Consider the following 12,815-nt stretch of genomic DNA (forward strand, 5'->3'; position numbering starts at 1 on the left):
AACATGACGGACGCAGAGCAAACGTTACGTGTTTTTTTGGACAAAATTTTGGACGAAAAAAATTACAAGCCGCGTGAAATAAAAATTAAAGCAATACCGACTGACGGAGGCAATTATACATCAGTGCTGTTCATTGTTAACGTCTCATCTCCAAATCGAGATGAGCTAAAACTCTTCGCGAAAGTTGGGTGTGTGGGAGAAAACTTGAGACTGCAAATGAATGCGGATTGGCTTTATGGAAACGAGAGATTTGTTTACACAAAACTGGTTAAAATATATAAAGACTTAGAAGATGAATTGAACATACCCAATGAATACAAATATTTGTTTCCAAAATTTTACGGCTGCAAAGAAGATAGAGGTAAAGAAACAGTCGTGCTTGAGAATTTGACTGAGAGTGGTTATAAGACTTTTGACAGATTTAAATCCATGGACTGGGAACACGCTAGCGCAGGTGTCGAAAATTTAGCTAAGCTCCATGCTCTATCATTCGCTTTCGCGAAATATCATCCCGAGGAATTTAATGAGCTCACATTAGATTTGAAATTTAAGATTACTTTTGACGAAACGCAACATAATGATTTTGCCAAAGAGATGTGGGAGAAGATGATCAATGCTTCTTTACAAATTTTAAAAGAAGATCAAAGGGAAGCAGTCGGGCGCGTATTGTATGAGAATCAGAGCAATTTTACCAAATATAACAATCCAATTGGTAATCCTGTTATTGTGCACGGAGATTATAGAATGAGTAACCTTTTATTCCGGAAACAGGTGAGAACAATTACTGTTTACATTGTATAATTATTACCTTATATAATAAATTGTTAATATGGATAAATTGATAGTCTATTCATCATCAGCTAGCTGATTGTTTACGAGGCTTGAATTTAGTCACTTCAATTCTTATGTTACCTTATAGTCGAATTTACTATAATCGTTATCAAATAACTGAGGAAAACGTATATGAATTATTTTTATATTTATTATTTTTTATCGATAACACTAAAATTTAAACAAAAAATGTCTGACTAGTTTTTCAGTCATTTTTTGTCCTATTTATTTATATATTGCTTTGAATTTGTCTAAATATAAAAACGTATCCTTGTCTTAGCATGTTATTATAATTACATGACTTATAAGTCATGAATATAGATTATATGATTATAATGAATAAATTAAGATCATTCTTTAAGTAAGTATGTCTCAAGACATACCTAAATGGTTAGGTCAGTATTAGTATAGCATACTAAAATTATTTTCTTAATATAAACGCCATAATTATACATTCAAATATAATATAACGATTTTATCGTTCATGTAAAGACGTACATAAATAAAGCACTTATAATAATTGATTCAATATTCATATCACAAAAGTTATTACAAAATGTTGTAAATAATAATTTATACAGCCAACAACAAAGAAAAAGATTTATATTCAAACTTATTTATTTAGTTTTATATAATGATATTAGGAACGCAGACAGGAGACAACAAACATCATTATGTTGATATTGTTTACTATCGATAACACAGGACAACACTAATGGTAATTACTTTATGATAAGTATGTGTAAGACTAATGCGTTGAATTCTGTTTTAGATATAAACTATATAGATATAACGATCAATTTTTGAAAAGGACGAACCAAAAATCACTGCTTGGAATCAATCGATTCATTGCGATAGTAACTCTTGCTATTTTCAGAAAATACATAGTTAAGTCTCATACAAATAATATTTATATATATTTATATGTGAAGTTGTCTGTGAAAAAATAGAATTAAGTCCTCTGTATAAACGAAATCTAATATAAATAGCGATTTCAAATCTGGTCAAGTATGAGCGTGTTTTATGTGCATTATATGTGGCAACAATTTATCAGTGTCGATTCAAACTTGCATGTGTATAAACTAGTGTTATATTAACAGGCTGTATTTATAAAATATTTTATGTATTGATACCAAAAAAAATTAGGTATAAATAAAATCCATACACATAAATATTTCATCCCGTATTTTATCATCCTTTGTGGTGGCATTTTGTCTACAAATTGAAATGGAAAGTATCAAGTACACTGGCAAATAAATAGAAACGAATAGAAACCCTCTTTGCTTTTTGAAAGTTGATTAAAAATATAAATGTTGTAAATACATTATAAATATATAAACATCGTTAACTTTATGTGCTGATGAAACTTAGCAAGATATTATTTGGTCACCATATTGTATATTTTTATCCCATTAAATAAAGGCCGTTCTCATTCTTAGCGAATTTTAGAAACTGTTCAGATCTCCGAAGTTGACAATTAGATGTTTTTTATCATCGACCGTGATCTCATTTGACCTTAATGGCTAAAAAACACGCGTTTCGTCGTACATTCGCTGACGATTACAAGGAACACAGCTGTAATTATTTTTGTTCGTGTAATCGTTTGTTTATTTTTGTTGTCTAAGATATATTGTCGAAATTAATATTTATTGTATCCGATTCATTGTTGGAAATATTTTTAATATTATTGTAGCCTTAGATATGAAGAATTAGCATGTCGCTACTACGACTGGCAAATATTTAATTACAAGTTTAGGACCTTATATATAAAAATAGTATTATTATTCTTAAAATAACCTTTACATCTGTTTCAAGTTTAGACTATACCCACGTCAAAAACATGATGAGTTTATAAATAGTTCTATTCATCTTTTTTGCAAATAGAGCTTTAGGTACAATGTTACTAGCATTAGTTGGCATAAAATGCTTAACACAATCAGCAGGTATACAATGATATTCAAAGTCAAACTAAATAATAATACAGTCCTATAATAGTACAGTATTAAACGTACTTTATAAAAAAAAAAACACAAGATAAACCTTGATTAAACCATAATTAACCAGATCTTGTTTATATCTGTCGTATAGAGAATTTGTTTTCTCAAATTTAAAATCGTATTGTAACCGATATAAATACATAGAATTGGTCCTCAGTTAAGATTAAACTGAGGTTAATTTTTGTGACGAGTTGTCGAGGTTAGCTCGGGATAGAACTGGGTCGCTCGTCTTTCGGTTTTGAAAATATCGGGATTGAATTTGATCGTCAAGGGATGGATGATTGATAAAAATGAAAGAAACATTTTTATAAAAATATTGTATTAAAGGGAAGCAGGCTAGGAGAAAAAAACAGCTAACAACAGGCTAGGAGAAAAAAAATTGGACGCGTTATTATTCCTTTGATTTTATAAAGTTTTAATTGTTACATGCTGACCCTAGGAAGTTTTTTAAAAATACTTTTAATTGAGATAAAATTATTTGCTTTTGACTCTCAATGTGTTTTGTAAAGAAACTGATCATAATCCGATCTGATCTATGTATAGTGTATACGTATAAACATAACTTAAGAATATATGTCTGAGTAATGGTTGTTTCTAAAATGTAAATCGAAGCTGTTGTTTTTTTAGAATACTTTTGGTAATTTTTTTATTATGTTTTAACTTCAGGTATTTTACTACTGTTGTTAGGTTTTTTAGTAATATTTTTTAACGTTGAAAATAATTTAAATATTTAATTCATATAAAATACTCTGGGTTTTTGGTACCTGTCTACAATCACGCGTAAACAATCTCGAATCTCGAGAAAAGAGTCAGGATCGGATCGAATTCTGTAATGTTGTACCAATTCACTTTTCACTTCACCTGCCGAGCCGCCATGTGTCGTCATGTACTTTCAGCTCCGTCGCCTGTCATTATTTTGGTTTTGCTTCACATTCTTGGTTTTGGTTTGATAAATATTGTAGAGGTTAGAAAAACTATCTCAGGGGTCTAAAACTAAAAATGGCCAACGGGAATGTATGAAATAGGGGTTCCGTAGATTGCCAAGTCGCTACTATAACTAGAGGACAGATTTAAACATGTATGTGTTTATTCAGTGACGTATAAAATGGATTAACAGAATTACTTGAAAATGTTTATGGCCTTTTGAAGGTGAATGTCTAAAGCTCTCTCTTCAGTTGCATTTTACTCATTACTCTATCATTAAGGCAGCGCTTGATGTACTTAATTTCCAAAAGTGTATAATTTTCTATTTGCTACAAATACGACATTTCGTTCGTTTAAAGATATGCTTATATCAAAGCTTATTTTATGCCATAAATTTATACTGGGGTGGCATTTTTTACAGTGCTCAGGGGCGGCGCTAACAGTGAATTCGGCATTGCTAATGACTATTTTGCTATTTTTGTAATTGTAACCTCTAGCTCCAGCAGCACCACACTTTAGAGTTTGGATTGGTAATCCTTAAAGTTATGCAACCATTCTCACACAACGGTCTGTTCAACGCAAAACTAATTCCTTACACATACAAACCACCTTTACCATATTGGTATATGTAGATTATGTACAGGAAAATTCTAGAACATTGACAAGATAATCACAGACACGAGTTTACTAACCTGCTATCAATGCAAACACGATGTGTTATTATAAATGGATACTCCTAGTCGCATGATATAATTATGTAATCAATTCTAAGACACTTTATTACGGTAGTAACATAAAGGCATAGAAAATGAAAATAAGAAAAAAATGTTAAGAAAATTTATACAAAATACAAACATATTTGTCCATAACTTCTGTAAGCCGTTTTTTTATATTTTTATTTTGTTATCTTATTTCAATTTAATTCACTTTTATAAAAACAATTTATCTTTGACGCTTCCTTATATTGATACTCATTATTTTTTACGATATAGATTAAATGTTAATTAAATGTTAAACTGTAGCGAGCCAAACTATGTGATTTATTGTGTTAGGAAGTGACGCAATATTGAAAATTGCTATTTATTAGATTATATATATACATATGTTACACACTGTGTCGGCTTCCTATAAATAAAAAAAATGAGGAAGGCGCAAATATAAGCTTTTTTATTCACTAACATTATGTACACAGTACGTATAACGTAACATAAACGTACAAGTACTTTAGCGTTTCTTTGATTACATATATGTAGATAATGGGGCGAAAAAGTAATCTGGATTAGGGATAGAAAAAAAATATAGCTAGTCATTAAGAAGTATTGAAATAATTAGAAAGCACTTAAAAAAACAGTTAAAAGTTTAGTGTCAATATATATTGACTTCTAGTTTCTCTTTCGGAAACATTTTCCAGCAGAAAATTATAAATAAAAAGCGTTAAGTAGATATAAAATATAGATAAACACTATTTTCAAAAAACCTGTTTTTAGCTAAATTTGAAATGTTCAAATCCTACTTAACCTTTATAATAATCGCTCATTTCTTTTTAATTTTGCCGCTATACTATCCCTCTAATAATATTAGCCGCTAAACCATTATTTATAGTTCCTCCTATGAGATCAATTGACGTGCTTATTATTCGCAAAAGTTAAAGTAGCAACTTTTAAAACAGTTGAATTTTGCGGCTAGCCCGTTTAATTATTAGTTGCAAGGCATTGGTTGCCTGGAATATATTAGTCTCATACGCGTGGGCACCAAATAATGCCGCAAATTCTGTCAATGGGTGGGGTTCATGGAAATGTTAACATCCCGTGCCTCAGCGAGCACGTCAAACTATTTGAACGGTCGTTTCCGGTTGTCATCAAACCGAATTGTGAGAGGAAAAGAATAACCGTATACATTTGCGGGCTGTCATGTCTTCGGCGCAGTTTTTAAGTATTGACAGGTCCTTTAAGTCACTTGCTCATGTTTTCACTTACTTTGAACCTAAGTATAGTCATAGTCTGTAACTGTCTTATTCCAAAAGAATAATTCGAACAACTTTACTCTGACAAGAAACTATATAAGAAGCACACAGTATCGGACCTAGTCCCTTTTCCAAGAGCGATATTGTCTTTCGTTAGTGCTTCGAGAGTTCGTAGGCAATTCCAGTATCCGTAAGTAAGACGAATCTTTTCTTGAATTTTGTTTCCGAACTAAAGAATAACTTTTTTATCAGCTTTCTAAAATTCTCTTAAAATTAACTTCTGATTATCGTATTGCAAGCCGAGTCTACCAGCTGTAGATCTCAAAATATGTCAAGAAAATGTATCTGTCACTTGAAATTGTTATAAGCATATATGCAACCCTTACGTCCATCTGACATTTGTGGCAATTGCACCTCCTTTTAGCTCTAGGCTACCGACCTATAGAGCAGAATAATAATAGCCTTAAACGTCAATCATTTTAGAAAAATAAAGGTCAATACGTGTAGCGAAACCATTGACAATGGCGACACGGATGAATGGACGGCAGCGGCGCGTTGGGTCGAGTATTAGGATAAAATGTCGTAAGTACGTCTTGTACTCGGTTATTAATCAGGGTTATGAATTGTGTATTATCACAATTTAACGCAGGTGCGAATTTTAACAATTTAATTAGTAATATTTGTGATAATATTTCAAGATACGGACTTGCTCATTTTTAATTTCTACAGATATGATCATATTGGCGAATCTAAGATTTGCAACAACGACGTGGATTTTAGATTAAGCCCTGAAGAAACTATTTATACATATTAGTTTCGATTGTAAATTCACAATCACTGACAACAAATAAGCCCAATATATCAATAAAAAAATCAAATGATTATTTATTCAAACAGCCTTAAATTTAAAGCTACCAGCGGTACAACACTGTACTTTACTCGTGTGAGTAAAGTATAATCCAATTTTTATATATCTTGCCTAGAAATCAGTAAATACTAAGTCCACGCTTTTTTATCTTTAATATCATTTTGTATCAAAAAAACATTAACATACGTTTTAATATTGAGATAATTTTTTGATAGGCCAAGTTAAAAATAACTGTGGAATCTTATCGTAGAAACGAATACCGTGCCCCAGGAAGGATCTATTAACTTTCCGAAGAAAGTTAGAGGTGTTATTAGTTTACCTGTCCTCTACATTCAAAACAATAACAACTTGAAGAAACGCATGTTTCTCGGCAGCAACCTCGGCAGCAACCTCGATCTGAACAGTTTTTAGATTTTTCCCTGAGAACTTCATCATTAGATATGGCAAAACATATTATATCTACTACATGGTGATGCGATGTTTACACTATTATAATCTTGCTAAGTTTTATCAATATACAAACAGAAATCAAATGGTGAACGCAAGAATGTATACACTTGGTGGTAGGGCTTTGTGCAAGTCAGTGTGGGTAGAACATATCACCCACTCATCAGATATTCTACCTCCAAACAATAAAGGGGGAGTGCACTAGTGTAATTACAGGCACAAAGAACATACATACATAACATCTTAATTGCCAAGTTTGGTGGCATTTGGACGATGTAATGAGTGGTTAATATTTCTTAAAGCGACTTTTTCTGTGGGCTGTGGTAACCACTTACCATCAGGTGGCCCTTCTATAACATAAAAAAGTAACATAGTATCATATTTTAATAAAATTTAAATCGCCTACAATTGGTCCACGCCAATGGTTACGTAGAGACAGCGTTATAAATTGTTATCATGAAGTTTTAATACTATCTAGCGAGTGTCCGCTTGTCGCGTGCCACTACATACCGAATATAAACAATATCTGTTTTCTTATCTGTAATTATTATATAGATATTTTTTTAAATATATAAAATGTTTTATGTAGTTTATAAGTTTAAAAGTACTATATTCTTAAATATTTACTAGTTGTCGTAGTTTAGGGATTGGTCGGTAGGTGTTAGCTATAAAAAGTCCTATTATATCCTTTGGAGTTCGAATTTGCTTCAAAAATATTCATCTTCATCAAATTCTGTTCAGTGCTTTGGCCGTGAAAGAACAACAGACAGAAAGCTACATTCCCATATATAATATTACATTACTTTAACAGCCTATAAATTTCCCACTGCTGGGCTAATGCCTCCTCTCCCATTGAGGAGAAGGTTTGCAGCATATTCCACCACGCTGCTCCAATGCGGTTTGGTGGAATGCGCATATGACAGAATTTTGTTGAAGACATGCAGGTTTCCTTTACCATCGAGCACTAGATGAATTATCAACACAAATTAATCACAGGAAAATTCAGTGGTGCTTGCCTGGGTTGAACCCGTAATCATCGGTTAAGTATAATATCAATATAGTATATATTTAACTATATAGATAAGGTAGCGGTATTTTAATATTATTACTAGTATTTAAGTAATTAATTATTGAATCATTAGATACTTGAAATAACCCGTTGAGGAAAAGGTACGAGCTTACTCAACGACGCTGTTCCAATGCGTACAGTGGAACACGTGTAGAAGATTGTCGAAAATAATTATTTATGAAGATAAATTAACATATGAAAATTCCGTGATGCTTACGCGGGTTTGAACTCGATATTTTCGGTTAAGATTAAAGTTTTCTAGCTACTAGGCTATCTGGTATCTTATTTTTATTTATTATAATAAAATATAAAACATCGTTTTGAATAATAGGTACTTGTAAGTTGTATACTTGTGTAAATAATGGCAAAAAACCGCAAGGTAAATAAATGGCCGTGCAACATAATTTGACCATTAAATTATTTGAAATCGTTTTCAAGGGCTTTGTTTTTTTACTACTTTATAGGTTTTTTTTAATATTTAATGTTATGTAATAATTTACAATCATGGAAATTCTAATACTTTATTAATAAATAATTAAAAAAATCTCAATTACACAATGGTACGAAATGCAGACTTTGTCGTACATGTAAATTGTATCTAATTAGTTACTCTTAAATAAAATTGTATATCATGTACGTGTGAAGTAGTTGACCGGTCAGAAATTAGTCACTATTTACTGCACAGATAACATTATAATTTTTAGAACCATAAGTGCGTAGTATCTCATTGTGGTATTTTGTAAGCAAGTATGTGCGGCATCCATTTTGGAAATCAGATATATATAAGAACTCGTAGAATTTGAATGCAGGAAACAATATTATAATATACAGAGTGTTTATATTTGCAATGTACTTTTATAAATAAAAAGTTGCTTTTGTTATTATGTAATATTTCAAAGTAAATAAATAAAATACACAAAAAGCGTGTTACCAAATTGAATTGGTGTAGTTTAAGTACTTATACTGTATGGACACGGCTACAAAATTACGATAACAGTCACAGAATCGGCCATGATTGATTGCAACAATGGGCTAGATGACATTGTGGGCCCATTCACCGTATCTTTCTTTCGTAACATTGAATTTTGTTTCGTACCAAACGATGTTTAGATGTTCCTCGTCTAATTTAGGTGAATGATTATTTAGGCACTACGGCTTTGCTATTAATCGTTCATTGTTGTTTATTTCGGCCTTTAAAACGTTAAGCGAAAGACAAATTATTTTGTATACCTATTTATATATAAAAGGAAACAATTTACTAACTACGTCGCTTTAATAATCTCGACATTTATTAATCTTATTTAGTTACATCCTTATATATAGTGGATTTATCGCATCTGACATGAATACATCACGAAATTATTATATTTAATTGCATAATAATAATTATAATGTAAAGTAAATAAATAATGATGTTTTAAATTTATAGGACGATACACTTCAAGCGATTACCGTTGATTACCAAACCGTCTACGCGGGGACTCCGGTTTGTGACCTAATTTATTTCATCGCATTGGGGTCTGATGAAGAGTTCAGAAAGCAGTACTATGATAAATTACTGGACCACTATTATACAAAGTTAGAAGAAGCGTTGAAGAGGTTTTCCGTGGATCCACTAGAGGCTTATCCAAAGACGAAATTTAACAGCGATCTGAAGGAGGTACCTACGCATAGTTTTCTTCGTATTATCATTCTCTTGGAGATGGGTGATCGTTCCTCGTTTGACCAAATCGTCACAGTGGAACAAAGACTTTTCTGTAAATTGTCACATAAACACAGAACTATAGTAGTCAAATTAAATTATAATATCCAATCCCAAATTAATTGGCCCATTATTTAAGAGAAAAGTAATTAAATATTTAGTAAAACCAATTAATATATATCATTGTATTCATAAACTTCTAATAAGAGATGTTTACTTATTACATATAGTGAAATAAAATTTATGATAGCCAGTTTGTAAGTATAGTTTATACGACATTGTATCAACTACAGATACCATGTGATAATTCTTATGGATTAAGGTATTTTACAAGAAATGATTGTTTAATTTCTAGATGCTGCCATATGCTGTGCTGTTGGGCGTGACGGTTCTCCCCGTGGTAACAGTCGATGCCGCATCTGCGCCTAAAGTTGATGGCGACGCTGACGGCAGCAGTTTCATCATGGCACCCAATGAACAATACGCTGAGCGGTTCCGTGGACTTATTAATGACTTATGCAAATGGGGCGTTATTTAACGATAGCATTTAATATAAGTTCATAGTTATTCAAGTGTTGTTAGTTAATAATCGGTATAAGATATGTTAATTATAGGGTCGGATTAATCACGTCGGGGCCCCTAGGCATTGTAGGTCTCGATGCCCCATTAACCTTTTCCAAAAATATTTTTTTATCTGCCTAAAGTCTTTTAGCCGATGCAGAGCCCCTAGGCAGTTGGCAACACTGCCCAATGGATAATTCGGTCCTGATTTTATAAATTATAATAGGTCTCATAAGCTGGACTTCGCTTTAAAATAAAGTGCCTGGTGCGGGTACGAAATACTTGCAAATGTATTAATTATAAGTATTTGTTATATACATTTGTATTATATTTTATATTCATAAGTAAAATCGATTTCTATATGCCGCTATCACTATAGATTCATCATATATTCTACCGCCAAGCAGCAATAAAGTTGTATTGTTGTGTTCCGATTTGAAGGGTGAGTGAGAGTAGTTATACGCACAAGGGAGATAACATTGGTTACGTAAGAAATTATTAAAATCTCTATATATATATAGACTATGGGCAGTGGTGAACATTTGCACCTCTGCCTACTTTTGCCAAAAAAAAAGACAAATACATTCAAAGTATTGTAACTTGGTTTTGTGTTTTTAAATACGCGAACTTTGAACTTGTTCTAGTATTTCATTTTACAAATACAAATAATACATAATTTCTATTTAACACGTATATCATGTGTAATTTAATCACAAAGGCAGCCATTGTAATATAGTTACCTATATATTCAGTTATTATAGATATATCTTTTTATGTAACAAATGTTTTTGTAGATATTTTTACTAAAATTTTGTTTGTGTTTTTTGATTTTTTTTTTACTTGTTTAAATGTGCAGACTTATTTAATCATTACTGTTTGGAATACCTCTTTTGACATTAATAAAGTTTTATTTTTCTTATTCTTATTTTTTATAAGTATTTATAAGCTATCGTCATACCTGGACCTTTATGTTATCTACTGGTTGGTGCGTGATTTGTACAAGAGTAGAGCGGTTACGGTTGCATGGTGTTTTGGCCTCGGTTTTGATATTTATTGATCTAGCTAATCTCTCAGACTTGCATTGGGAAAATCAAGGAAAAGGACCTTTTCTTTAATAATTATTTATAACACTCGGACCTTGGAGTAGTAGTGCAAAAAGGTTCATTCAAAGTATAACACCTCGTCTCGCCACGAACCTGGTGGCAGGTGGCAGGTGGTGGAGGTTCGATTTTTGCTCAGTTTATCGATTGAGATACAACGGGGAAATCCTGCAAGCATCCTTGCCACCATTCCACGCGGTCAAGATCTATACATTAACTGATTTTTATTGTTATTTGTATATATATTTAAGGTCTTTATTTAAATAAATATTGATATAACAAGTATCATGTCAAATGATCTATCCATCCGTACTGTGCCAAATCCGAGGTCAATGTCATTTCTCGTGGTTTCTGCAATTACAACACTCTAAAACTACTGATACAAATTGAAGAGTGACAATCGACTTTTATTCACAGAATACGTTTACAACATATGGTTTTTCAATTATACATACGTATGTGTGATAAATACATTGTGAGAAAATTACCTAAACGATAGGTACGTATAGAAGAGAGATTTTGTAGATATCGATACTTCTATACTATTCGTTTAAAAACTTAATCAGAACGTATTAAACATACTCGTATGTATGTATTATTATTAGCATTATTATATTCGTAATTTTGAGCCTTGAGGTAAGCAAATAAAAATATGTACGTACGTATTTATTTGTATGTCTATTCTTATTATTGATAAAAAATCTCGACTCTAAAAGTCGCCAGCAGTTATACCAAACAAAAAGATTAATAAACTCTTTAGACAAACAGAGGAGAAAGGAGTAGTGAACTGTTTTATCTTTGCCAATTTATAAATAGATAATAGATATATTCTTCCGGAATTTATAACCACATCGATAATCGGTGCTTTAGTAGAATTAAGCGGATATTCACTTCGTTGTAGGGCTTTGTGCAAGCCTGTTTGGGTACAACCCGCTCATCTGATAATTTATTGCCACACAGCTATACTCAATATAGTTGCGTTCTGGTTCGAAAGTCGAGTAAGCCCGTATAGCTACACACACAAGGGACTTAACATCTTAGATTAAGGTCGGTGGCGAATTGGCGATGTGAGGAATGGATAATTTATTTTACGTTGCCCGTGTCTATGCGCTGGTTTGCCTGCCACCAACATATGCCATAAAAAAGGTTCGATTTTATTTTATATAATTTACTTTGTAATAAATTATTTTCTATTGTTTTGGTTAAAGTAACGAGTTATTTTTGAATGAAACCCAATCATTCCATTATCTTTCACTAAATAATTCTTTGTATGCCCTGTATGTGTATATAACAATATTATAATTTGACCGATTAAATATATAATGATGGAGAATGTCTGAATTTTTACACGTA

At 31.8% G+C, this 12,815-nt stretch overlaps 1 protein-coding gene across 1 annotated transcript; it reads left to right on the forward strand.

Moving 5' to 3' along the window:
• Window positions 1–11,281, forward strand: LOC125070290. Its single transcript, XM_047680091.1, has 3 exons — window positions 1–771; window positions 9,529–9,759; window positions 10,157–11,281. Exons 1-3 carry the CDS (start codon window positions 4–6, stop codon window positions 10,337–10,339), a joined length of 1,182 nt encoding a protein of 393 aa, XP_047536047.1. The 5' UTR covers window positions 1–3; the 3' UTR covers window positions 10,340–11,281.
• The last annotated feature ends 1,534 nt before the right edge of the window (window positions 11,282–12,815 follow it).

This window comes from Vanessa atalanta, chromosome 17 (assembly GCF_905147765.1).
Source record: "Vanessa atalanta chromosome 17, ilVanAtal1.2, whole genome shotgun sequence".
Lineage (NCBI taxonomy): Eukaryota > Metazoa > Arthropoda > Insecta > Lepidoptera > Nymphalidae > Vanessa > Vanessa atalanta.

Excerpts from the sequence above, each read along its gene's own strand:
- LOC125070290 (XM_047680091.1), top strand. The coding sequence starts at position 4 with ATGACGGACGCAGAGCAAACGTTACGTGTTTTTTTGGACAAAATTTTG. Across the intron at positions 772-9,528 it reads ACCTTTTATTCCGGAAACAG|GACGATACACTTCAAGCGAT; the intron begins GTGAGAACAATT and ends TTAAATTTATAG. Across the intron at positions 9,760-10,156 it reads TTAACAGCGATCTGAAGGAG|ATGCTGCCATATGCTGTGCT; the intron begins GTACCTACGCAT and ends TTTAATTTCTAG.